This window comes from Dipodomys merriami, unplaced genomic scaffold (genome assembly GCF_024711535.1).
Source record: "Dipodomys merriami isolate MVZ:Mamm:240054 unplaced genomic scaffold, mDipMer1.0.p SCAF_33, whole genome shotgun sequence".
Taxonomy (NCBI): domain Eukaryota; kingdom Metazoa; phylum Chordata; class Mammalia; order Rodentia; family Heteromyidae; genus Dipodomys; species Dipodomys merriami.
The window spans coordinates 3,040,546-3,064,405 of NW_027204826.1; the positions used below are offsets into that span (position 1 = coordinate 3,040,546).

Genomic DNA, 23,860 nt, shown 5'->3' on the forward strand with positions numbered 1-23,860 from the left:
CGGGGCCTCAGCCTGAGTGTCCAGCCTGGGGGAACCAAGGCCTCGTCCAGGCGCTGGCCTGCATTGCAAGGTATGGGCTTGCCCCAGCCAGGCAGGTGCGCAGGGTGCCAGGGGCCAGAGGAGGTGTTAGGGTGGAGGGGGGCGTGGGGGGGAGCGGAAAGCTGCCAGGCTCCACCTTCCCCTTTTGTCTCCTGCCTGCCCTTCCCCCTCTCCCCCCCAGACAGGAGTGGGCAGGTGGCACTGTGTGTATGTGCGTGTTTGGGGGGTTCAGTATTTCCTCTCCTCTCCCCAGGTGTCCCCGGAGCGGCTTCTCCTTCCATTGGATTCCACTCTCCCCCCCCCCCCCCCCGACTCCTCCTGCCTGGGGTTTCTCCCGTGAACTGGAGGACTCCAGCCAGAGCCCAGGACCTTTGCCTTCCCTGGGCATCCAGCACAGACAGGGCAAGGCCTTAGCCTAAGACTGAACCAGCAGTGGCCTGCCTTCCTCAGACCTGACTCTCTACCCACTTCGCTTCACCTCCATGGGACATAAAAGTCGGAGGGGAAATAGTTGCTATGGTTTCTGTGTTCCCGTGGGGTTCTGATCCTGGGGTTTTGCGTAGCCTCTGGCCTTTCCATCCACGCTCAAGGTCCAGGCCCAGAGCCTCTCAGCGATGCCTGGAGTCAGCCCGGGGCAGGGGAGGACTCAGGCCCAGCTTCCGGGCCTGCCAGGCCCAGCTGCTGCCCATTGGCCCTTGAAGGAAGGGACCTGCACTTTGGGGAGACCCATGAGCAAGTGGCCAGAGGCCGGGTGGCCATTCCTGTACAGACCTGACCACAGTAATGCGAGAGGGAGTTTGTTCGGGTCAGACGCTTCTAGGCTGAGACTCACATCTTGTCATCCTGGCTACTCGAGAGGCTGAGATTTGAGGATCTTATTTCAAAGCCAGCCAGGGCAGGTAAGCCTGTGTGACTTTTTTTTGGTCAGTGATGGGGCTTGAACTCAGGGCCTGGGCGCTGTCCCTGAGCTCTTTTGCTCAAGGCTAGCACTCTGCCACTTTGAGCCACAGTGCCACTTCTGGTTTTCTGGTGGTTCACTGGAGAGAAGAGTCTCATGGACTTTCCTGCCCAGGCTGGCTTTGAACAGTGATCCTCAGATCTCAGTCATAGGCAGCTAGAATTACAGGCATGAGCCACCAGTACCTGGCTTTCCATCTTTTACCAACCACAAAAAAAGCCAGAAGTGGAACTGTGGCTCAAGTGGTAGAGTGCCAGCCTCAAGCATGAGAATTTTTTGTTCAGGGACATCACCTAGGCCCTGATGGGTTCCAACCCCAGGACTGACTTCACACAAGCAAACCTGATCTTCAGGAAGCTGGAGTTCTGGTGTGTTGGGTCAGGAAAGGCCACATGGTGCCGCTCCAGCCTTCCCACCCAGGGGACGTGCACAGGTTTATGGGAAGGCCGGCAGAGCCCAGGTGTGGGGAGAAGCCTCTGGGGTCCCCGGCCTATACCCACAGCCGGAGCCACCCTGGTTAAGGACATCCCGAACTCCAGCAGCTGGTGCTTGGGGGCCCAGGGGGGTTTGTAAGGTTCAGGGAGAAGCAGCCAAGCCCCGAGTGCCAGGCTCTGAGCCAGGTAGGGAAGGACCTGGGGGCACATTGGCCCTGTACACTCTCATCCCTTCAATCTGAGACAGGCTCTACAGAGCCCTCACTTGATCTCCAGGGCTGCAGACAGCCGTCAGGCCTCCTTGGGCCCTGCACCCCACGCCAGGAGCCTCAGCTCCTCTCTAAGACAGCGAGACGCTTGGAGGCAGCTGAGTATTCGCATGGGGGTCTCAGCTCTGTGGGAGGCCTGTCCAGCCAGGGCTTAGTGGCAAGAGCTGGAAGCAGAGGGGACACGGAAGGACTATACCGCGGGGGGGGGGAATGACCCACGAGGAGGGACTGGACACCTGCCAGCCAAAACCCCCCAGTGGGACGGCAGATCAGGCTGAGACTAAAGCCATTCTTCCATCTCCAGTGGGGGAGCCCAGGACCAGGCCCGGATCCTGCTCATTGTGACCCAGAGTGAACCAGACCAGGCCTCCAGAGGCTGCCAAACGGAGATCTGTGTCCCTGTATGACAGGACTGGACATGAACTCAGGGCCGAGATGCTGACCCTTGGCTTTTACTCTCAAGTCTAGTGCTCCAATACATACAGTTCCACTTCAGGTTTCTTGGGGTTCAATGGAGTGAGCTCATCTCATGGACTTTCCTGCCCAGGCTGGTTCTGAACACTGGTCTTCAGATCTCAGCGTCCTAAGGAGCCAGGATGATAGGCATGAACTTCCACACCCAGCTCTGACCTACTTGGTTGTTTCCTGGGGCTTGAACTCAGAGCCTGGGCCTATAGCTGAGCTTCTTTTGCTCAAGGCTAGCACTCGATCACTTGAGCCACAGTGCCACTTCCGTTTTTTTCTGTGTGCTATTGAGGAATTGAACCCAGGACTTCGTGCATGCTAAGCAAGCACTCTGCCACTAAGCCACATTCCCAGCCCTAGCCCAGGGTTTCTGACATAGCCCAACCTGGACCAATCCCTCAGTAAGTTCCCAGGTCTCATGTCAGTGTTTAGTTACTGAGAACACAGCCTAGAACGGTCAACTTGGCAGTTTGACTAAAACCCAGGTTCCTGACTTTGGTTTTGAGTCAGTCGGGGCTGGCCTTAAATTCTTGATCCATGCTGGGTTTACAAGTATGAACCACAAGGCTCAGTTTCTAGGATATGTGTATATTTGCGTGTGCACCAGTATTGAGGTTTGAATTCAGGGCTTGGGCACTGTCTCTTACTAGCTGTTTGGTTTAAGGTTGGCACTCTACCGCTTGAGCCACACTTCCACTTCCAGCTTTCATCTTTGGTGATTAATTGGAAATAAGTTTCACACTTTTCTTCCCAGGCTGGCTTTGAACCTCAATCCTCAGATCTCAGCCTCCTGAGTTAGCTAGGATTACAGGCCTGAGCTACTGGTACCCGGTTTCTTTTAAGATACTTGTAACAAGAGAAATGGGGAGGCCTTTCCAGGGGCCTCTTTCTGAGAAGCCCTACCTGGCTAGACCTGGCCTAGGAACTCCAATGGACAGCAGAGGAACTGGGGGTGGGGGTGGGGATGGAACTAGAGGGTCACAGTTAAGTGGGCCCTGGTTTCTGGGGGTGTAGCAGCTTCTGTCCCCTTAGTCCCTCAGCTCTGAGCAATAGGTTGTGTTTTGTTTTGGGTGCCTGGCACTGAGACTTGAACTTGGGGAAGTCATGTCTGTCCAGCTCTTTTTTGGCGGTTGTTTTGGAGATGGAATCTAGCGAACATTCTACCTAGGCTGGCCTTGAACTGCCATCCTATGACTCTCAGCCTCCTGAGGAGCTAGGATACAGGCCTGAGCCACAGATGCCCGACTGTAGCAGCAACAACGTGTGTATATATGTATGTATGTATATATATACGCATATATGTATATATATACACATACACACATATATACATATACATGTATATGTACATATATGTATATGCATATATATGTGCACACACATATACATATACATAGCTATATTCAGTGCTACAGGTTCTTTGTGACTTCAAGGCTGGGAGCAGGGAGGGTAGGGTGAAGCCTGGGATGATTAAAGATGGGCTCATAGTCCCAGCTCCAAAACACAACACAAATGTTTTAATTGCCCGCCCCCGGGACCACACAGGCTCCTAGACCCCTTAAATAAAGCCAAGGACCCCAGCTCTCAGCCTGGAGAGCACCAGAGTCCCCCCAAAGCTCAGAGACCTCCAAGGACAGAGCCAATCCTCCTCCCCCCCACCCCTCACGTGGGCACCAGTCCCCGAGTCCCTTGGGGCTAGTTGGCTTCCAGAAAAACATCACTTTCCTGGGGAGGGGGGGGTGATGGCTGGACGACGTAAATTCAGGTGAGGCCTGGGACCCGTTACCAGCCCAGATCAAGGACCACAGCACGGACAGGAGGACAGACAGACACTGGCAATGTACTGCTCAGGGACAACCAAATCCTAAGACACACGGAGACTTTCAGCAAGAAGAGCCTGCTGATCCGGCCTCAGTCCAGGCCCCGGCTTCCCAATCCAGGCTCTTGGCTGATGGTGAGGGCCTGACCCCGGGGGGAGAAACATGGAGTCCCAGTCACCATGGGCATGAGTCAGGTCATCACCCCGCGAGCACCCCAGTGAGGTAGGCTGTTGTCCTATTTTTACAAACGGGGAACGAGCAGTCGAGAGAGAAGCAGGGGCCTCTGCCCACGCCACGCCGCCAGGAACACAGCAGCCACGATTCAAGGCCAGGTCTGGGGAGTTCCAGCACCCACGGGTTTTCTCTAGGGAAGAAGAAAGAGTCCTTTCTCATACTCCAAGGTCAGAGGTTCTAGGCCCAACCTGGTGGGTCCCAGCCCCCCAGCATCCATTTCTGGCTCTAGGTAACTAGGTAGGACACAAGATGGCACCTTCCTGGCCCCAGGGGGCTATAGGTGCTGGCTGGGGCTGCCCAGCAGGTGGGGCTGCCGAGGGGGCCGGGCTGGTCCCGGGGCCTTGTGGCTCCAAGTGGGCAAAGCTGCACCATTGAGCCAGGCGGTTTCCAGAAGGCTTCGGAAGCGGGCTCGCAGCGCAGGGCGGGGCGGGCTGGCGTTGGTGGCTGGGCTTGGTGAGGGACCACGTGACCCGCCCCCACCAGAGGTGGCTTCTCTCTCTGGGCCAGGGGTGGGTGGCTTCCTCCCCAGCTTCCTGACCTTGGGGGCTGGTGCCTTCTGAGCCAGGGGAAGGCTGTCTCGGTCTTCTCTAGCCAGAGTGGGCTGTGAGGGCGATGTGGCCTGAGCCTCCGTGTCCAGGTCACCTGGAGAAGGGACATGGTCAGACCGCGGGCTCCGTGTCCTCAGCCCCCTCCCTCCCGCCAACCTTCCCAGCCTCCAAAACCACCCTGGACAGCGCTCAGCACTGGGGTACGCAGGTACCACAGGGTTCCCCACCCCTGCCTCCCAATATTACATGACTTTTTCTTTTTGCTCAAACCTGGTTGCTCTACCCCTTGAGCCACAGATCCATTTCCAGCTTTTTTATTGCTGAAGTATCGTGGATTTATCTACCTGGGCTGGCTTTGAACTGTGATCCTCTAGAAAGGAAAACCACTAGAGGAAATCAGGAACCCAAAAGAAATGCAAGTGGGCTGGGCACTGGCGGCTCACGCCTGTCATCCTAGCTACTCAGGAGGCTGAGATCTGAGGATCACGGTTCAAAACCAGCCCGGGCAGGAAAAGTCCGTGAGACACTTACTTCCAATAAACCACGCAGAAAACCGGAAGTGGCGCTGTGGCTCAAGTGGTAGAGCACTAGCCTTGAGCTGAAGAGCTGAGGGACAGCGCCTAAGCCCAGAGTTCAAGACCCACAACCCACAACAACAATGAAAAACCCAAGTAGGAGTAATTTTCTAGAGGTACCTTGCAGCTGAGGGAGAGTGTGGGGTCAGGGACCCCCAAATCTAGCCAGTGGCAAGCCACCAGGCCACCACTTCCCAGCCAGACTCAATAGGGCCGGCCACCAGAGCCAGAACAAGGGTATCCTGGACTTCAACATGGGGCCCACACATGGTATACCACACTCACTTCCACTCCACTGAGAACTCTTTCCTAACTCTGTGTGTACCAGTACTGGGTTCTTGACACTGCCTCTTTAAGTTGAGCTATTTCGCTCAAATGCTCTTGAGCCACAGCTCCACTTCTGGCTTTTTGGTGGTTCACTGGAGATAAGTCTGACTTGGATTTTCCTACATGGGTTTTTTGTTTGTTTTGGCCAGTCCTGGGGCTTGAACTCAGCACCTGAGCACTGACCCTGAGCTTCTTTTGCTCAAGGCTAGCATTCTACCACTTGATCCACGGCCCTACTTCTGTTTTTTTCTGTGTATGTAGTACTGAGGAATCGAACCCAGGGCTTCATGCATGCTAAGTGCTTAAGCACTCTACCACCAAGCCACCTTCCCAGCCCACCTGGGTTGGTTTTGAACTGTGAATCCTCAGATCTCTGCCTCCTGAGTACTAGGATTATAGGTGTGAGGCACGGGTGCCCAGCTCTTCGTGTTGGAGGATCTGCTACAATGTGGGTCAGCACCTGCCTCCGGCCTGGTCTCCACCTTGACCAGGAGCCTCAGGGGAGGAGGCCTGGGGCCAGGAGGCGGGGTGACTAAAACAGGTTCTTCAAGGGTGGCAGGAAGGTGGAGTGGCAGGGAGAAAGGGCTCAGAGGAGGCCGAGAACTGACTCAGGAGAGGCAGAGCCACCCCTAATTCCTGGCTGAAGAAGCGTGAGTGCCCTGACCACACAGAGGTACCAAGCTATGTGCCCTCTAGGAACTGTGTATGGTGGCACATGCCTGTAATCCCAGCCATTGAGAAGACAGAGGAGGTGAATTGCAAGTTTGAGGCCAAAAGGAGGTAGGACCCTGTCTTGATAAGAAGGAAGGGAAGGAGTGAGGGAGAGAGGGGGAGACAGACTAGGGCTTCTTGTGAAGCTCAAGTGGTAAATGCTCCACCTGGCACTTGAAAGGCCCTGGGTTCAACCCCCAGTAACAAGGGGATGGGGAGGAATCAAATAATAATAATAAAAAAAAAGATTTGTCTTTTTTGTTATTGTTGGTCGTGGGGCTTCAACTCTGGGCCTGGGCGCTGTCCCTCAGCTCTTCAGCTCAAGGCGAGTGCTCTACCACTTGAGCCACAGCGCCACTTCCGACTTTTTCTGTTTATGTGGTGCTGGGGAATCGAACCCAGGGCCTCATGCATGCAAGGCAAGCGCTCTACCACTGAGCCATCTTCCCAGCCCTCAAACAAAAAATCTTAAAGCAAGCTGCACAACAGGCAAATTGACCATTTAGTGGAGAAAGAGAGCAAACCAACTACCCTTCTCATTAGAACCCACGACGTTCAAAAACCACCACGTAACCAGGCGCCAGTGGCTCACGCCTGTAATGCCAGCCACTCAGGATCACGATTCAAAGCCCGGCTGGAAAAGTCTGTGAGACTCATCGCCAATGGACCCCTTAAAAAGCCAGAAGTGGAGCTGTGGCTCAGGTGGTCGAGCACCAGCCCTGGGCAGAAAACGCTAAGCCCTGAGTTCAAGCTCTGGTTACCCGCACACGCGCGCACACACCCCGTCCCGCTCGCCCTCAGCTCCTGCGGCTACGGGGCGGGCTCCTGCTCACCCAGCTGGCGCCGCACACAGTCGTGCCACTGCAGCCCCAGCAGGTCGGGGTAGATGTCGGGCAGCTGGCGCAGGGCCAGCAGCTTCAGCATGCGGGAGGTGCAGCCGTGCAGGGCGCGCTCCCGCAGCACGCGCTCCTCCGACAGCGTCGTGGGTCTCAGCTCCACGCGGTGCTCCTGGAGCACGTGGTCCACGGAGGCGGGCGGCAGCCTGGGGAAGAGCCGCTCCTTCACCAGGTGGATGGGCACGAAGATGGCGCCGGCCCGCACGACGTGCGGGAAAGGGCACTGCTGTGTGTACATGAATCTCTGCAGCTGGGACAGCAGTTTACCCAGCAGCCCCTGCACGGCCTGGCACTCCTGCCACGCCGCCCGGCCCCACGGCCCCGTGGACTCAAACCACTCGCGGAGCTTCTCGGGTGGGGAGTGGGCGACGGAGCCCGAGATGGCATCGCACAGGGACGCGTGCAGCCCGGTGAAGTGCTGCTCCAGGGAGACTCCGGAGGCTCCCGAGGAGACGGGCACGGGGCCCGACGGCGCTGGGCCTGCAGCTGGAGAAGGGGTGGAGGCCGGGGAGCCGGCTGGCCCTGGGGCTGGAGAGGCCACAGCGAGGGCTGGTGGGCTGGGCAGGGCCAGGTTGAAGCATGCCACCGGCAAGGGCTGGGTGAGGATCTGCAGTCCTACAGGCGTGGAGGGGGGCGTGGGCACGGGCTGCGTGGAAGCAGGGGCCACGGCGGGCGTGGACGGCACCCCGGCTGCGGATAGGGTTGTGGGCCGAAGGATCTTGAACTTGTGGAACATGAAGGCCACGGAACTGTGGAAGTTGGTCCTGGGCAGGTCGTCGGTGGTGGCTGGCGCTGTGGGCGCTTCCGCGGTGGTCTTTTTCGGGCCGGGCAGTCGCGATGGTGAGTCTCCCTGGTCTGGCACAGCCACCGTGGGTCTGCCTGGCAGCTCGGGCGGCGGCGGCGGGGCCTTGCTGGGGGCAGCGTCCTCTGCCACGGACTTCTTCACGCTCAGGTCCAAGGCCACCTCTTGTCGCCTGGGACAGCGAGCCCCTGGGGGCCCCTCCTGGGCAGGTGGGGCTCCCCCGGAGTCTGCATCTGGGCTCTCTCTGGTGGTCGGGGGGGCCTTGGGCACGGGCGCGTTCAGGTAGTCCCGGTAGGGCGCCAGGCTGAAGACGTTGTCGATGACAGGCATAGGGGGGGAGCCGGGGGGCCTCACCCCCTCCTTCTGTGGGGGGGCCGGGAGCTCGCGGGCACAGGGGCGCAGTGGCGGCGGGGTGCGGGGTCCCGGGCTGTCTGGGATGACAATGGGAAGGACAGGGGGCTCGCCGGGCTGCGGCTGGCACTGCTCTTTCCCGCAGCCGGGCCCCCAGGCCTTGTCGCCGGCGCCCCGCGTGGGCTTGTCTGCCGGCTTCACGGGCTCCGAGCAGGGCTGGCTGGCTGGCAGGGGCTGGCATGCCCTTGGAAAGGCGTTGGGCTGAGCTCCAGGCTGCATGCTGTTCTGGGAAGGTGGGGTGCTCCCCAGCCCCGGGGACGCCCCGTAGAGAGACAGATCATCCCGGGCGTAAGGAAAACCGAGAGTCGGAGGGGCAAAGTCGAGCGGGCACCGGGGGGCAAGGGGAGGCTCCAGCTTGAGGCCTGGCGAGTGAGGCGGGAGGGGCGCAGAGGGGTAGGAGTAAGTGTCCAGCCCCATCGGGGGCATGTAAGGGGCCTGGACGGCCGGCTGCCTTAGGTAGGGGCTACCCAGAGCCCCGGCCGGGTACCCGGCCCCCTTGTGCAGCCCGAGGGGCTGCAGGGAGAGTACCGAGTTGTAGCCGTCTTGTTTCTCCGGGTGGCGGCAGGCGGGGGGGCAGGGCAGGGTCTGTGGGAGAGGGGGCAGCGGGTAGGGAGTGGGCCCAGACTCCTGGGGCTGAGCCAGGCGACTCCAAGGACCGCAAGGCCCCTCTGCCATGGCTTGCTTCGGGTCCCCGTAGTGTGGTCCCGAGAACTTGGAAGGCAGGAAACTGGGGCCGTGTAGCGTCTGATACTTCTCCAGGAACGCCTGGCACGCGGAGAAGTTCCCGGGGGAGGAGTCTTTGCCAGCTGCCCCGGGGGGCACTCCACGCAGGAAGGTGCCATCCAGAGACTGCCCCTTGCCAGGAGCGGCGGGGGTCAGAGGGCAGGGCGGGTCTGCGGGGGGCAGCAGGGGTCCAGTCACCGAGGCCCAATCCCCATCCAGGGGCCTCTTGGCCGGCCCCTCCCCCAGGCACGTGGGGAGCCCATAGCACAGTGGGCTGCGGTAGACGGGTTTGGGGGCCGCCAGCGGAGGTGCGGGGTACATGTGAGCCTGGGGGGCGAAGGGCAGGAGTTCGGCGGAGGCTGGCACCTTCTCAGAACCTTCCGGGGGCGGGCGGTAGAGCAGGCAGTTGGTTAACAGATTATCTGTCCGCAGCGGAGATGCGGCCACGCTGGCAGGGTACAAGGGTGGGTACGGGGTCCAAGAGGCTAACTGTTCAGCCTTGGGGGGGCCCCCCATGGGGCAGGAAAAGTAGGCACCCTTGTAGCTGCAGGGGTCTTGACTGCCTACGGAGAGAGGTAAGCTGTGTCTGCGTCCCGTGTCAGGCTCCAGGCGGGGCAGTTTGCCATAGATCACTGGCCCCAGGGTCCCCAGGGGCCGCTTCTCTGCCATGGTGGTTAAGGCCTTAGACTCTCCCGGGACTTTTCTACTCCACTGCTGACCTAGGGGAGAGAGAGAGAAAAGCTGAGCGCTCAGGAGCATGGGCTGCATTCCGCCACACGGCGCCCCGGAAAACCAGACACTCCGGATGCATCTTGCATTTTCTGGATACATGAGCCACCTGCACATATGGGTTTTGTGTGCATGTGTGTGCCAGTACTGGGGCTTGAACTCAGTGTCTGGGTGCTGTCCCTTAGCTCCCCCCCCCCTCAAGACCGCTCTACTGCTTGAAGCACACATCTTCCACTTTCTGCTCTTTTGGGGTAGTTAAACAAAGATAAAGACATTCCTCTCCAGGCTGGCTTCAATTGAACTCTGATCCTAAGACCTCAGCCTCCTGAGATCTAGCTAGGATGCCAAGTATGAGCCACCAGTGTCCAGCTTGTTTTGTTTTGTGGGTGGTGGGGCTTGAACTCAGGGCCTGGGTGATATCCCCCAAGCCTCTTGAACCACAGTACCATTTCCAGTTCTTAAATAGCTCATTGGAAATGAGTCTTATGGGGACTTTTCTACCCGGGCTGACTTCAAACTGCGATCCTCAGGTCTCAGCCTCCTGAGTATCAGGTTGGATTACAGGTGTGAGCCACAGGTGCCCAGCCCAGCTTCTGGTTTTTTTTTTTTTTTGGGGGGGGGTCAGTTGTGGGTCCTGAACTCTGGGTCTGGGCGCTGTCCCTCAGCTCTTCAGCTCAAGGCTAGCACTCTACCACTTGAGCCACAGCACCACTTCCAGCTTTTTTCTGCTTATGTGGTGCTGAGGAATTGAACCCAGGGCCTCATGCATGCAAGGCAAGCACTTTATCACTGAGCCTCTCCCCACCCCCCCACCCCTGCCGCACTGCATCTGTTTTTTAAGCCACGGAATGCTGCATTAATTCCCAGCCCTGCACGGGTCCCCCACACCAAGACGAGTGGTGTAGAACACCAAGACACTGTTGATGGAAGAGATGTGACCAGCAGCAGGCATCTGGTTGATTCCTGGGATGTCATCTTCACAGGTTGAGGTCATGTCCCGTCTCCCCCACCCCCCTGCAACCCAGACACAGAATCTGGACATTATCTACAAACTCAGATTTCTCCTGACACTCCCTTGACCCCGCTGGTCCTATCAAAAATGCCAGAACAGGGCTTCACATGCAGGTCCAGAGACCCAGAGCCAGCACTGATAAAACTGGGCGGGGGGGGGGGGGGGGGGGGGGGAGTCCCCTGGGAGCCACCGCTGGGGCTCTGTCTACCGAGCCCCGCCCCCACCCGCAGGGTCAAGGCTGTCCGCCAGATGGTGCTGTTGTGCCAGGAGGAAGGTCCCAGACCACGGGAGGAGGAGGGTGGAAAGGCAGCGTCCATCCCCAAGCCCTTCAAACTGCTATTGCGAGACGTCCAGAGTGCTAGCTGGCAGCTACTTCCACCGTATGGACGTTACTTCCATTGATGGAAAGGCAAGGCCAAGACAGAACGAAGACCCGACACCCAGAGGGGTCAGAGGTTAAGGATGGGGTTTCTCGACGAGTCACCAAGGGCCCTCCATCGGAGGCCAGGCTGACCCGCCCCTCTCCAAGCCAGCACCCAGTTCCATCTAACACCGGCTCAGAAACGGTGAATCAGCTCAAACTTGCGGCAATCAGGCCACAGGCCAAGTGTCACAGGCTTCTGTCACCAACAAACAAGAACTGCTCCCTCTCCTGGAGGGGGAGGGGGACGCCGATGACAGCCAGGGGCTCAGAGTCACAACAGCAAAGGAACAAGTAAAGGCAAGACTGAGCCAGGGGTCGGTGGCTGGCACAGGGCCTCCGATGCCATACAGGAGGCGGAGACAGCCGAGGATCAGAAGTTCAAAGCCAGCCCGGGCCAGCAAAGTCCGGGAGACCCTTATCTGAAGTCTGTGAGTCTTATCTGTGAGAGTCTTTATCTCCAGTAAGTCAACAACAACAACAAAGGCTAAGGAACAGCATGCAGGCCCTAAGTTCAAACCCCACCACCAGCACAAACACACAAAAAGACAATTATGGGGGGGGGGGGTGGAGTGAGTGGACGCCTCGATCGGACAGCAACAAGGCCAGCGCAGGCCCAGAGAAGACTGGACACCAGACTGGGACACTAGCAGTGGCCTGGTGACCAGGAGGACCTGCCCCCCCCCACCCGCTGCACAGCCATGTCACAAGAAGGGGTCCCTGTACCGTCTGGAGGGTGCTGAGCCCCCACCTCTGCCCTGGGGGAGCTGCGGGTTAATTAAGCCTTGGCTCTGGTCCCACTTCCCCCAGTGCCCCCCACCCCAGGAACCCTGCTCCCCCGGGCTGGGCCCAACCCCGCGCCCTGAGCTCTGGAGACTTCCAGAGACCCCTCCGGACCCAGACAATAGCCAGGAGGCCACGGGGGACCCCCAGGAAGCTCTGGAGGGGGGCAAGGGGGGACCCCAGGGATCCCACAGAGGGTCTGAAGGCCTGGGAGACGGGGGGGGGCGCAGACACCATGGGGGGGCTCCCCTCCCAGACACGAGCCCCCCGGGGGGGGGGCGCCCCTGCGCGGGCCCGGCCTGGGCGGGCAGGACGCAGGGCTGGGGTCCGGCGGAGCCCCGGTGCCCCCCGGGCAGGGCGGCTGGGGCCCGGCCTCCCCCTCGGGTCCCCGCCGCCTCCGGGCCCGGCCCGCCCCGCGCCCCGCCGCGTCCGCCCCGCGTCCCGGCGGCGCAGGGGCGCACGTGCACCCCGCGGGCTGACACGCAGCCGCCCGCACGTGCGCGCCCGGCCGGGCCCCCCCCCCCGCCCCGCACCCCGGCCCCGCGGCCCCCCGGAGCCCCGCCGAGCGCGGGGAAGGAAGTGGGGACGGGGCCGCGCCGGGGCCCCCGCGGCCGCCGGAAGCCCCGGCCCCGCGCTCCGCCCGCGCCCGCCGGCAGGGGCGCCCTGGGCGCAGCCCGCGAACTCGGCCCAACTTCCCGCGCCCGCCCGCCGCGCCGCGCGCCCCACCTGCGGGCCCCGCGGGGCCGGCCGCATCCTCCGCCGCCGCCGCCGCGGGTTCTGGTCCCGCCCGCGCCGCGCGCGCCCTCCGCGCTGCCGCTCGCGCCGCCGCCGGGCGCCGTCTGCGGTCCCGGGCGGGGCGGCGCGGGGCGGGGCGGGGGCGGGGCGGGCGGGCGGGGGCAGAGCCTGCGCTCCCCCGGGTCCGCGGTGCCACGGCCCCCCCCCCCGCCGCGCCCGGGGGGTCGCCGGGCCCCGCGCGCGCCGACCCGGGCCGGGCGTCGGGCGGCCCCGCGGGCCCCGCAGGCTCGGCCCCGGGGACGGCGCACCGCAGGGGCCTCGCGCCCCGGCCCCACCCCACGGCGCCCCCCCCCCGACACCATTTTGGTCCGCACCCCTCAGCGGGCCCGGCCTGAGCAGGTGCAGCCCGGGGGGCGCGGGGGACCCCGGCCCGGGGGACCCCCCAGACCCCGGCGGCTGGAGGCTGAGCGCAGCCCCCTCCTCGCTCCCACCCCTTTCTTTCTCCGAAGGAATCCGGGGTTTCCCATCTTTCCGGCCTACTCAGGGCCAGGTGCGGGCCAGTGAGGGAGAGGGCAGGTGGACAGGGCAAAGGTCAAAGCGAGTTCATGGGGTCAGAAAGCACCCAGGCCACTGGGTCAGGATAGGGCTGTGGAGGAGCAGGGCAGAGCTGAAGCCACCCACGGGTGCCAGGAGCCGGGGAGCAGCTGGCACTGAGGGGGAGGAGGAGGGGGGGAGGGGGAAGGGGGAGGAGGAGGAAGGGAGGGGGAGGAGGAGGGGAGGGGGAGGAGGAGGGGAGGGGAAGGAGGAGGAGGGGGAAGGGGGAGGAGGAGGAGGGGGAAGGGGGAGGAGGAGGAGGGGGAAGGGGGAGGAGGAGGGGAGGGGGAGGAGGAGGAGGAAGAGGGGAGGAGGAGGAGGAGGGGAGGGGGAGGAGGAGGAGGGGAGGAGGAGGGGATGGGGAGGAGGGGGAGGGGGAGGAGGAGGAGGAGGGGAGGGGAAGGAGGAGGGGGAGGAGGAGGAAGAGGGGAAGAGGAGGAGGGGGGGAGGAGGAGGAGGAAGAGGAGGAGGAGGAAGAGGGGAAGAGGAGGAGGGGGGAGGAGGAGGAGGGGAGGAGGAGGAGGAAGAGGGGAAGAGGAGGAGGGGAGGGAGGAAGAGGAGAGGAGGGGGAGGAGGAGGAGAGGAGGAGGAGGAAGAGGAGGGGAGGAGGAGGAGGAAGAGGGGAGGAGGAGGAGGAAGAGGGGAGGAGGAGGAGGAGAGGAGGAGGAGGAGGCGGGCAGCTGGGCTCCAGGTAGGAAAAGCAAGTGAAGTCCTGGGGGGAGGGGAGGGGAGGGGAAGAAGGGAAGGAGGAGGGGGAGAGGAGGAAGGCTGTCGTTTGAGCTAGGGCTTGGAAGGACCTAACAAATGGAGCTTGGACTGAGCCCCGGTGGCTCACGCCTGTCATCCCAGCTACTCAGGAGGCTGAGATCTGAGATTCGCGGTTCAAAGCCAGCCTGCCTGCACAGGAAAAGTCCATGCGACTTGCGCCTCCAATTAATCATAGAAAAAAAGCCTGAAATGGAAGTGTGGCTCCAGTGGTGGAACTCAGTGACAGTGCCCAGCCCCCTGAGCTCAAGCCCCAGGACCAGTAATGAATGAATAAACATGGATTGATGGGGAGGAAGAGAAGGGCTGGGGAGAGCTGGGGCTTTCCCCAGGCCGGGCCACAGGTATTTCTGCAGCCACACCTTCACATCAGGAACGTGCAGCCCTGCTCTGACCCGACAACCTCCCCTCCCCTTCCCTTGGCTTCTCCTTCCCCTACTCCTTTCAGCATGGCTGACACATCACTGACCACCAGAGAGGAAAGGGGGTGGGGGTGCCAGCTACTGAGAAACTCTCCACCAAGCCTCAACCAAGCAAAAATGGGAAGTGAAGCTGGGTGCCAGTGGCTCACGCTTGTCATCCTAGCTACTCAGGAGGCTGAGATCTGAGGACCCAGGTTCAACGCCACCCCAGGCAGGAAAGGCCGTGAGATTCTTATCTCCTATAAACCACTCAGAAAACTGGAAGTGGCGCTGCGGCTCAAGAGATAGAGTGGTAGCTCAGAGACAGCATCCAGGCCCAGAGTTCAAGACCCATGACCGACAAAAAAAAAAGGGGGGAGTGAGTCCAGCTGCATCCGTCATGGAAAATTCTTCTTTCTTTCTATCTGTCTTTCTGTCTTTCTTGTCAGTCTTAGGGCTTGAACTCTGGGCCTGGGCGCTGTCCCTCAGCTCTTCAGCTCAAGGCGAGTGCTCTACCACTTGAGCCATAGCACCACTTCCAGTTTTCTGGTGGTTTATTGGAGATAGGAGTCTCACGGACTTTCCTGCCCAGGCTGGCTTTGAAAGGTGATCCTCAGATCTCAGCCTCCTGAGTAACTAGTCTTTTGCTCAAGGCTAGCACTCTACCACTTGAGCCAAGCACCACTTCTGGCTTTATCTGTGTATGTGGTGCTGAGGAATCGAACCCAGGGCTTCATGTATGCTAGGCAAGCACTGCACAACTGAGCCACCTTCCCAGCCCCTTTCTTTCTTCTTTCTTGGTACAAGATCAGGACTCTCACTCAGTACCTGATCATCCCACTCATTGACTAGTGCTGTACCATCTGAGCCACGTTTCCCACCCTCATCATCATCATCATCATCATCACCATCATTACTATTAGTATGATCACTGTAGCTGGGCACCAGTGGCTCACACCTGTCATCCCAGCTACTCAGGAGGCTGAGATCTGAGGATCCTGACTCGAAGACAGCCCCAGGCAGACAAATTTGAGAAGCACTTATTTCCACTTAACCAGAAAAACACCAGAAGTGGAGGTGTGGAGCAAATGGTAGAGTGCTAGCCTTGAGAGAGAGAGAGAGAAAGGAAGGAAGGACATTACCCAGGCCCTCTGAGTTCAAGTCCCAGTATAGGCCCATGCACGCGGGCACACACACACACACACACACACACACACAAACACACACACACTTACACTTAAAAATGGTGTTTGGTTTGTCAGGTGGACTGGAGTAGAGCGCAGAAGAGTCTGACCTTCGCTGTGCTTCCTAGATGGAGAGTATGACGTAGATAGTGGAGTTCAAAGGAGCTTACACACACTGTACCCCAACTCTGCACACTCCCCACCCTGGGTGAGTGCCAGCCGCCTCTGCTTGCCCCAGACACTGAGCAGTCACCTGACTCCCGGGGATGGTGAGGTCAAAGGCCAGCACTCTGAACTTCAGCTCATGTTCTGGCTGTTCATCATAATGCCTCTCCCACCTGCTGTCTACAAATACCTTTCCTGTCTCTGCAGAGCCTTCTCTCACCCCAGAGAAGGGAGAGGTGGCCTTAGTGGGTGCCCCATAGGTAGCAAAACAGACCATTGTGGAGCCTTGTCCAGAGACAACACACAGCAAATCGCCTTTCATACCTAGCTATGGAAATTGCCTCCTCCAGGGAGGCCTCCAGATTGCTAGTGTGACCCTGCTCCGCCCCTCCATTCTCCAGCAGAGGATTCAGTTCAGTGTTTGTGGGTGGGGCTGTGCCTAATTGGGAGTCTGGTTGCGTGCCAGCCTCACCTCAGTTAATTCTCACAACCGGATGACAGGAGAGTTTGAAAACAAAACAAAACCAAAACACGGGTTCATACCAATAATCCCAACACCGCTTGGGAGGCTGAGGCAGGAAGATCATGAGTCTGAGGCCAGCTTGGACTACAGTTGAGATTCTATCTCGAAAAGAAACTAAGCGAGAAAGGGAAAGGGAAGAAAAGAAGGAAGAAGAGGAGGAAGGGGGGGAAGGAAAAAAAGGAGGAGGGAGGAAGGAGGGCAGAGGGGAGACCTCTGTGACTCACGCCAGCCCTTTAACCTGCCAAAGAGACATGATTATGACATCACAAGGCTCTGATGCCCTCAGCCAATGGCAGAATGGCAGCCAAGAGGAAGTTAGCCCAGGGAGCCAAGAAATAAAGGCACCCTGATTGTCCCCTGGGGACTCTGTGACGCCCCCCCCCTTACCAAGGAAGTCACCAGTGTCCACTCAAACCAGGCAGAGTGGGAAGCCGCACTGGGGGCTTAGGCCATGCAGAAGACTGAGGGTGGGAGGGGGCGGAGCCCCCCAGGGCTGGGCTGGGCAAGCCAGGCGGGCCCCTGCAAGTCCCTCTTTTGCTGGCTTCCCCTGTGGCTTGTCCCTGTCTCCTGATTGTCCCCCCCCCCTCCCAGCAAGCACTGCAGCAGAAGTTTCTCCCGTGTGCATCACTGTCCACACTTGCTAACATGTATCTTCCTCGCATTCCTTTGCTGATTCATGCGGCCCCGGGCCAGTGAGGCCTTTCCTGAGCTCCAGGCTGGGTTTGGGCCTTGTATGGACATCCGACCTCCTTCCAGCCTAGCTGCAGCTCCCCGGTCTCCCCCCGTGGCTCGGCTTCCCTCTGAGAGGCTGGGGCTGGGGCAGGGACTCAGCTGGGACTGAGTGGCCAACTTGGGGGTGGGGGGATCAGGCCAGGGCTATAGGAGCCCGAGCACAGTGAAGTAGGGCTCTGTTCATCTTCAGGCAAAGAAAGCCAGAAAAAGCCAGGTATCTGTAGCTCATGCCTGTTACCCTAGCTCCTCAGGAGGCTGAAGTCTGAGGATCCTGGTTGGAAGCCAGGCCCAGCAGGAAAGTATGTGAGAGTCTTATCTCCAATGAACTACCAGAACACCGGAAGTAGAGTTGTGGCTCAAAGTGGTAGAGCACTAACCTTGAGCAAAAGAGTTCAGGGACAGCGCCTAGGCCCTGAGTTCGAGCCCCAGGACAGGTATAAACAAACATAATAAATTGGTAGAAAATATAACTTAAAAAAAAAAAAACAAAACCAAACCCTACCTGGGTCAGAAATGAGGAGAAGCCCCAGGGAATTTCTGCCACAGTAAGTTCCCCCCAAAATCCCTCTCACCCTCCAGAACCCTAATAAAACCCCAGGCTGGCAGCAGCCTGCGCCCTGCTTATTATTACTACTTGGGGCAACTGAGGCCCAGTAAGGCCCCACCACAGACCTAGGGTCTCAGGCAGGCGCAGGTCTAGAAGTTTCCCCAGCCTGGGGTAAAGACTAAGGGAAAGAACAGGACCACTGCCTGACCCTCCAGGGGAGGGGACTGGTAGTCCCCCATCCAGGGCCTGGCCCCCCGCCAGCTTCTGTCTGGGGATCCCCCCACCCCCAAATCTGCCACTGGGCAAAGCTGGCACCGCTGTTCCCAGCATGGTAGTTTGGGTCTGGGCAGCTGTGGCCACAGTCCCGACTCCAGCATACAGTCCACCCCTGGTTTTGGTCACAGCCCCCATCCCCTCCCTCCCAGCCCCCACCCCACCCCCAGATCCCCATTTCAAAGGTTTGGAGGGGCTGCCAATGGCACCGCTCCTATCTCCCAGGGCTGGACACCTGCCCTCCTACCGTGGGCAGGAGAACTGTCTTCCAAGTCATACAATGGCCAGCCTGGGCGGGCAGAATCTGGCCAGTGGTTGGCCACTGCCCCCTCATTAGCTGGCCGCTGGGCTCTCTGTCGCTTAGGGCTGGTTACCCGGCAACGGCGTCCCCAGGGCTCTGGCTGTGGGCTGACACTACAGCAGGCCGCAGTGGGGGTGGGGGTGGGTGAGAGGGCAGGGAGGCCAAGGTCAAGGTCAGGAGCTCCCCCTCCCCCCCCAGGGGGAGGGGCGGGGTCTGGACACTCCTTGTCTTCCTGTCACCATAACTCCAGCCCTCCCCTAGGACAGAGTCACTGGGGCCTAGGATACAAACTCTGCGCCCTGTAGTTTCCTAGAGGTCCAGGGGAAGCTGAAGGGTTGCTGAGGGGTGGGAGTCATAGTTTTCACCTTTGTGTGTGTGTGTGTGTGTGTGTGTGTGTGTGTGTGTGTGGATCCTGGGGCTTGAACTCTGGGCCTAGGCACTGTCCCTGAGCTCTTCAGCTTAAGGCTAGCGCTCTAGCACTTGAGCCACAGCACCACTTCCGTTTTTTTGTATGTTTAGGTGGCACTGAGGAATGGAACCCAGGGCTTCATGCTTGCTAGGCGAGCACTCTACCACTAAGCCACAATGCCAGCCCCCTTGAGTTTTCCGTTTCAGTTTTTTGGTTGGTTCAATTGGTGATAAGAGTCTCATAAGCCAGGCGCTATTGGCTCACGCCTGTAACCCTAACTCCTCAGGAGGCTGAGATCTGAGGATCATGGTTCAAAGCCAACCTGAGCAGGAAAATCTATGACTCTTCTCTTCCATGAACCACCAGAAAACCAGAAGTGGCGCTGTGGCTCAAGTGGTAGAGCACTAGCCTTCAGCAAAAGCAGCTCAGGGACAGCGCCCAGGCCATGAGTTCAAACCTCATGACTTACTAAAAACAAAAAAGACTCTCACAACCTTTTTCTTGTCTGGGCTGGCTTTAAACTCTGATCCACAGATCTCAGCCTCTTGAGTAGCTGGCAGGTTTGAGCCTCTGGCGTTCGGCTGAATTGCTTTTTTTTTTTTGTAATTTAATAAATACTCTTATAGCTTGTCCTATGTGTTGAGTATGGTTGTAAATGCTTTTTCACATATTAACTTGCTTATTTAATCCATTTAATGGATTAAGTCACTTTATTTCATGAGTCCATTTATGGGATTAGATTCAGTAATTCGGAGGTGGCGGAGTGGGGGCGGGGGGGACACTCACCCTCCCCCCCCCCGGGATGGGGCCCTGCACTGGATGCCATCCAGCCCTGCCCCTGGCACAGGCCGCCCGGCCTGGCAATGCCAGCGGTGGGTCAGAGTTTCAGGAAGAGCAGTTCAGGCTAATTAAAACTTCAACTCCGGGAGGCCCTTGGGGGCAGGGATTGCTTCATTCCTTCTCCTTGGGGGGGGTCCCCTGATTGGACCCCTGAGCCCCAGTAATGATGCAAACTCACCAGGCACAAGATAACTGGGAAGGAGAAGGGGGAGGAGGGGGAGGAAACAAGTTTTTTTTTTCTTTTTAAATGACAATAATAACAATCCTCCTCTCCCGGTGAGTACTAGAGTCTCCAGACTCACTAAGAGATGTGCAGACGGAGCTGGTGGCTCATGCCTGTAATCCTGGCTATTCAAGAGGCTGAGATAGCTGGAAGCCAGCCCAAGCAGAAAACTGTGAGACTCTTAACTCCAGTGAAGCACCCCCCAAAAAAAAGCTGGAAATGGAGCTGTGGCTCAGCTGGTGCCTTGAGCAAGAAAGATCATGGACAGCACCCAGGTCCTGAGTTCAAGTTCGGGGACCTGCGTGCGCACATGCGCGCGCACACACACACACACACACACACACAGGCTGTGTGATGTTGAAGGAGTGGTTAGCCCTCTCTGAGCCTCTATTTCCACACTGAAAAGCTGGGGAGGATTGCGTTGAGGAGACCTGCATACAAAGTACCTCATACAATGCCTGGCTCAGATAATAGGGATTCATAAAATTGGAGCAATTATCATTCTCGTTATTAAACTATTAATTACCCCCCAAATCACAGGCCTCACCTCATTTAGCCCTGGGAGCCTCTGGGGAAGGAGGGAGGGAGAGGTGTACACGTAGTGGCGTGGCAATCGCCTCCCAAGTTTTTCTCCAGACTCCCAGCAGGTCTGGGTCCCCCCCCCACCCCCCAGTCCAAGGCTCGTGGCAGGGCTGTGTGGCTGCACCATTTCCAGTAGGTAGAGCTAGGAGTAGAGAGGACTTGAGTGGACAGAAAGGAGTCAGTGGATGATGTCCCGCTAGCCACTGAGAGCCGGGGTCTGGAGTGGCCAGGTCTGTGTGTGCCAGTCCCAGGATTTGAACCCAGGGCTCTTCAGCTCAAGGCTAGTGCTCTACCGCTTGGAGCCAGGGCTCCACTTCCGGTTTTCTGGTAGTTCCTTGGAGATAAAAGTCTCATGGGACTTTCCTGCCCTGGCTGGCTTTGAACTGTGATCCTAGATCTCAGCCTCCTGAGTAGCTAGGATGACAGGCCTGAGCCACCAGCACGGGACTATTTTGTGAAAGCAACAAAATGGCCAAGTTACACACACACACACACACACACACACACACACACACACACACACACACACACACACACACACACACACACACACACAGTCCGCACCTCCCTGGACTGCTGCAGGCCTGGAATCTGCCTAGACCTTTCTAGATCACCCCTCCAGAGCCAACAACCCATGTCCCATGAAGCCTTTACTGACAAACAATGGCCTCAGAACACAAAGATTTTCTCAGAGAGCAAAGCAAGGCCAGACTCCAGGTGTAAAGCAAAGGATGAGTTTGAAAGCTCTGGTCATTGTTCATAAATCAACAATCCTGGAGCCAGTGGCCAGCGGGGCAGCAGCCAGGGGCTGGGTCTGCTCCTCACCCTCCCCTGCCTCCCGCTACAGCTGCAGCTCCACCCAATTAGCCAAGTAATGATCGCATCAGCCATCTGGCCGCCTGCGAGGAGCTCTCTTGAGAAGGGGGCTTCAGGGCCCACAGCTTGGGCAAGTCTGGGCTGGCAAGGCCTCAGTCCATCTTCCTGATTGCTTACCCACCCTTCCAAACACAGCGCAGGGCGTCCAAGACTCCAACAATGGGTACAGGAGTCGAGCCTGGTAGCTCACGCCTGTAATCCTAGCTAGTGAGAAGGTTGAGATCAGAGGATCAGAGTTCAAATCCAGCCCGGGCAGGAAAGTCTGTGAGACTCTCTGATCTCCAATTAAACACACACATTCACACGCACATGTGCACATGCACACGCACACAGTCAGAAGGGGAGGTGTGGCTCAAGTGGTAGAGTGCTAGCCTTGAGCATAAAAGCTCTAGCATAGTGCCCTGGTCCTGAGTCCAAGTCCCAGGATCAGCACAAAAGAAAAGGGAGAGAGAGAGAGAGAGAGAGAGAGAGAGAGAGAGAGAGAGAGAGAGAGAGAGAGAGAGAGAGAGAGAGAGAGAGAGAGGAGGGAGGGAGAGAGAGAGAGAGAGAGAGAGAGGAGGAGGGAGGGAGGAAGGAGAGAAGGAAGGAAGGACAGTAGGAGAAAGGGAAGGAAGGAGGGAGGGAGGGAGGAAGGGAAGAGAGGAGGGAGGGAGAGAGTGAATGAGGAAGGAAGGAAGGAAGGAGGAAGGAGGGAGGGAGGGAGGGATAAGGAAGGGAGGAGAAGAGGGAGGAAGGGAGAGAGGAAAGGAGGAAAGGAGGGAGAGAGGAAGGGAGGGAGGAGGGAGGGAGGAAGGAAAGAAAGAAGGAAGGAGGGAGGGGGGAGGGAAGAAGAAAGGGAAGAGGGAAGGGAGAGAGGGAGATAGGAAGAAAGGAAGGAGGGAGGGAGGGAGGGATGAGGCAGGTGGGGAAGTTGAGTCAGGATTCAGGCCTCCAGGGGCTGGGGAGGTGTTCGTTCTCAGGATGTCACACAGCCTGTCAGGGTGACATCCGGGTACTTGCTTCAGATCAAGCACTGCCTGGACATAGGAGTCTCACAGACTTTCCCTCCCCAGGCTGGCCTCCAACCAGGATCCTCGGATCTCAGCCTCCCGAGGATGGCAGGCGTGAGTCCCCGCCCCCAGCTCAAGGTGAGTTTTGAAGGAGACGAACCATATTCAAGCTAGACGCTCATCCTGTGGTGGAAACTCACAGCTCCTTCCTGTCCTGCCCCACCCAGGCCGGCCTGCATGCGGCCCCAACCTCGGCGTTTCTTCCTCCCTGATCTGAAACACACTTGAGTTTTCTTTTTTTTTCCTCCTCTCTGCTCTGCAGTCCAGGTACCGGCCTGCTTCAGCTCAGCAGCTGGATAGACCACAGGCAGATAACCAGAACCTTCCATCTGGATCATCTCCCAACAAGCCACGCCCATTTGTACCTAGGGCTCCCCTTCCCTGCCCCCATGCACACACAGGCAAAAGCTGACAGAAGGGAAGATTTTGTTATTCTTTCTTTTTTTGTCAGTTGTAGGGCTTGAACTCAGGGCCCAGACACTGTCCCTCAGCTCTTCAGCTCAAGGCTAGCGCTCTACCACTTGAGCCACAGTGCCACTTCCAGCTTTTTTCTTTTTGCTTATGTGGTGCTGAGGACTCGAACCCAGGGCCTCATGCATGCCAGGCAAGCACTCTACCACTGAGCCACCTTCCCAGCCCAAGACTTTCTTATTCTACTTTCTTCATTTATTTTTGTGCAGATCCTGGGGCTTGAACTCAAAGCCTGCTCACTGTCTCTGAGCTTCTCTGCTCAAGGCTGATGCTCTACCACTTAAACCACAGCTCCATGTTGGTTTTTGTTTGTTTGTTTGTTTTACTGGTTCATTGGAGAGATTCTCACGGACTTTCCTACGCTGGCTGGCTTTGAACTGTGATCCTCAGATCTCAACCTCTTGACTAGCTAGGACTATAGGTGTGAGCACCAGTTCCTGGCTTTTTTTACTTCTTCTTCTGATGAATGCAATCACTCACTACCTCATTGGTTTTCATATGTTTAGGCCCGTGCTGGAGGCAGGTTTGGTGGTGAACACAGCATGTCACACACTGTTTCACAGAGGACAGCTGGTTCCTCCAGGGAAGCTGTGAAATCCAGAGCAGCCCCAAAGCTAGACTGCCTGCATGTCTTCCCATTCGCCTTTCTCCCTGTGTGACCTGTGCCATGTGGCTTGACCTCTCTGTGCCTCTGCTTCTCACCTGTCAGAGCACCTTAGCTGATGAATGAAGGCAGGGTTTGACTTGCAAGCTGAATGGATGGATGGATGGATGGATGGATGGGTGGATGGATGGATGGATACATGCAAGCTCTTAGCACTGGTGCCTAGTGGAAGGTAAACATGCCAGGAGTGTGATCTGTTAGAAGCAGATTTATAGAGAGTGGAAAAAAGAACCCCAGATAAGCTTGTTTACACCCGGGTCTGCTTAGTTTTAAGGGCTATAAAGGTGTCACATCAATGTTTGCTCCCCGAGGTTAAACTGGGGTCACACCAACCAGGAAGATCTCTAAAATGCCAGGTGTGGGCTGTCA

General features: G+C 58.3%; 1 protein-coding gene across 7 annotated transcripts; it reads right to left on the bottom strand.

Moving 5' to 3' along the window:
• Positions 1-3,673: 3,673 nt before the first annotated feature.
• Positions 3,674-18,392, bottom strand: CUNH15orf39 (chromosome unknown C15orf39 homolog). 7 transcript variants are annotated; one of them, XM_070042863.1, is made up of 5 exons: positions 16,545-16,716; positions 15,888-15,960; positions 7,214-9,931; positions 4,758-4,861; positions 3,674-4,349 (listed from the first exon to the last, which is right to left on the bottom strand). In XM_070042863.1, the coding sequence occupies exons 3-5, from the start codon at positions 9,879-9,881 to the stop codon at positions 4,308-4,310; spliced, it is 2,814 nt and encodes a 937-aa protein (XP_069898964.1). In that variant the 5' UTR covers positions 9,882-9,931; positions 15,888-15,960; positions 16,545-16,716; the 3' UTR covers positions 3,674-4,307. The 7 variants fall into 7 exon arrangements, with proteins under 7 accessions (XP_069898964.1, XP_069898958.1, XP_069898959.1 ...); XM_070042857.1 differs by lacking the exon at positions 3,674-4,349 and having other exon boundaries at positions 4,358-4,861; XM_070042858.1 differs by lacking the exons at positions 3,674-4,349; positions 16,545-16,716 and adding an exon at positions 16,474-16,531 and having other exon boundaries at positions 4,358-4,861.
• Positions 18,393-23,860: the final 5,468 nt, after the last annotated feature.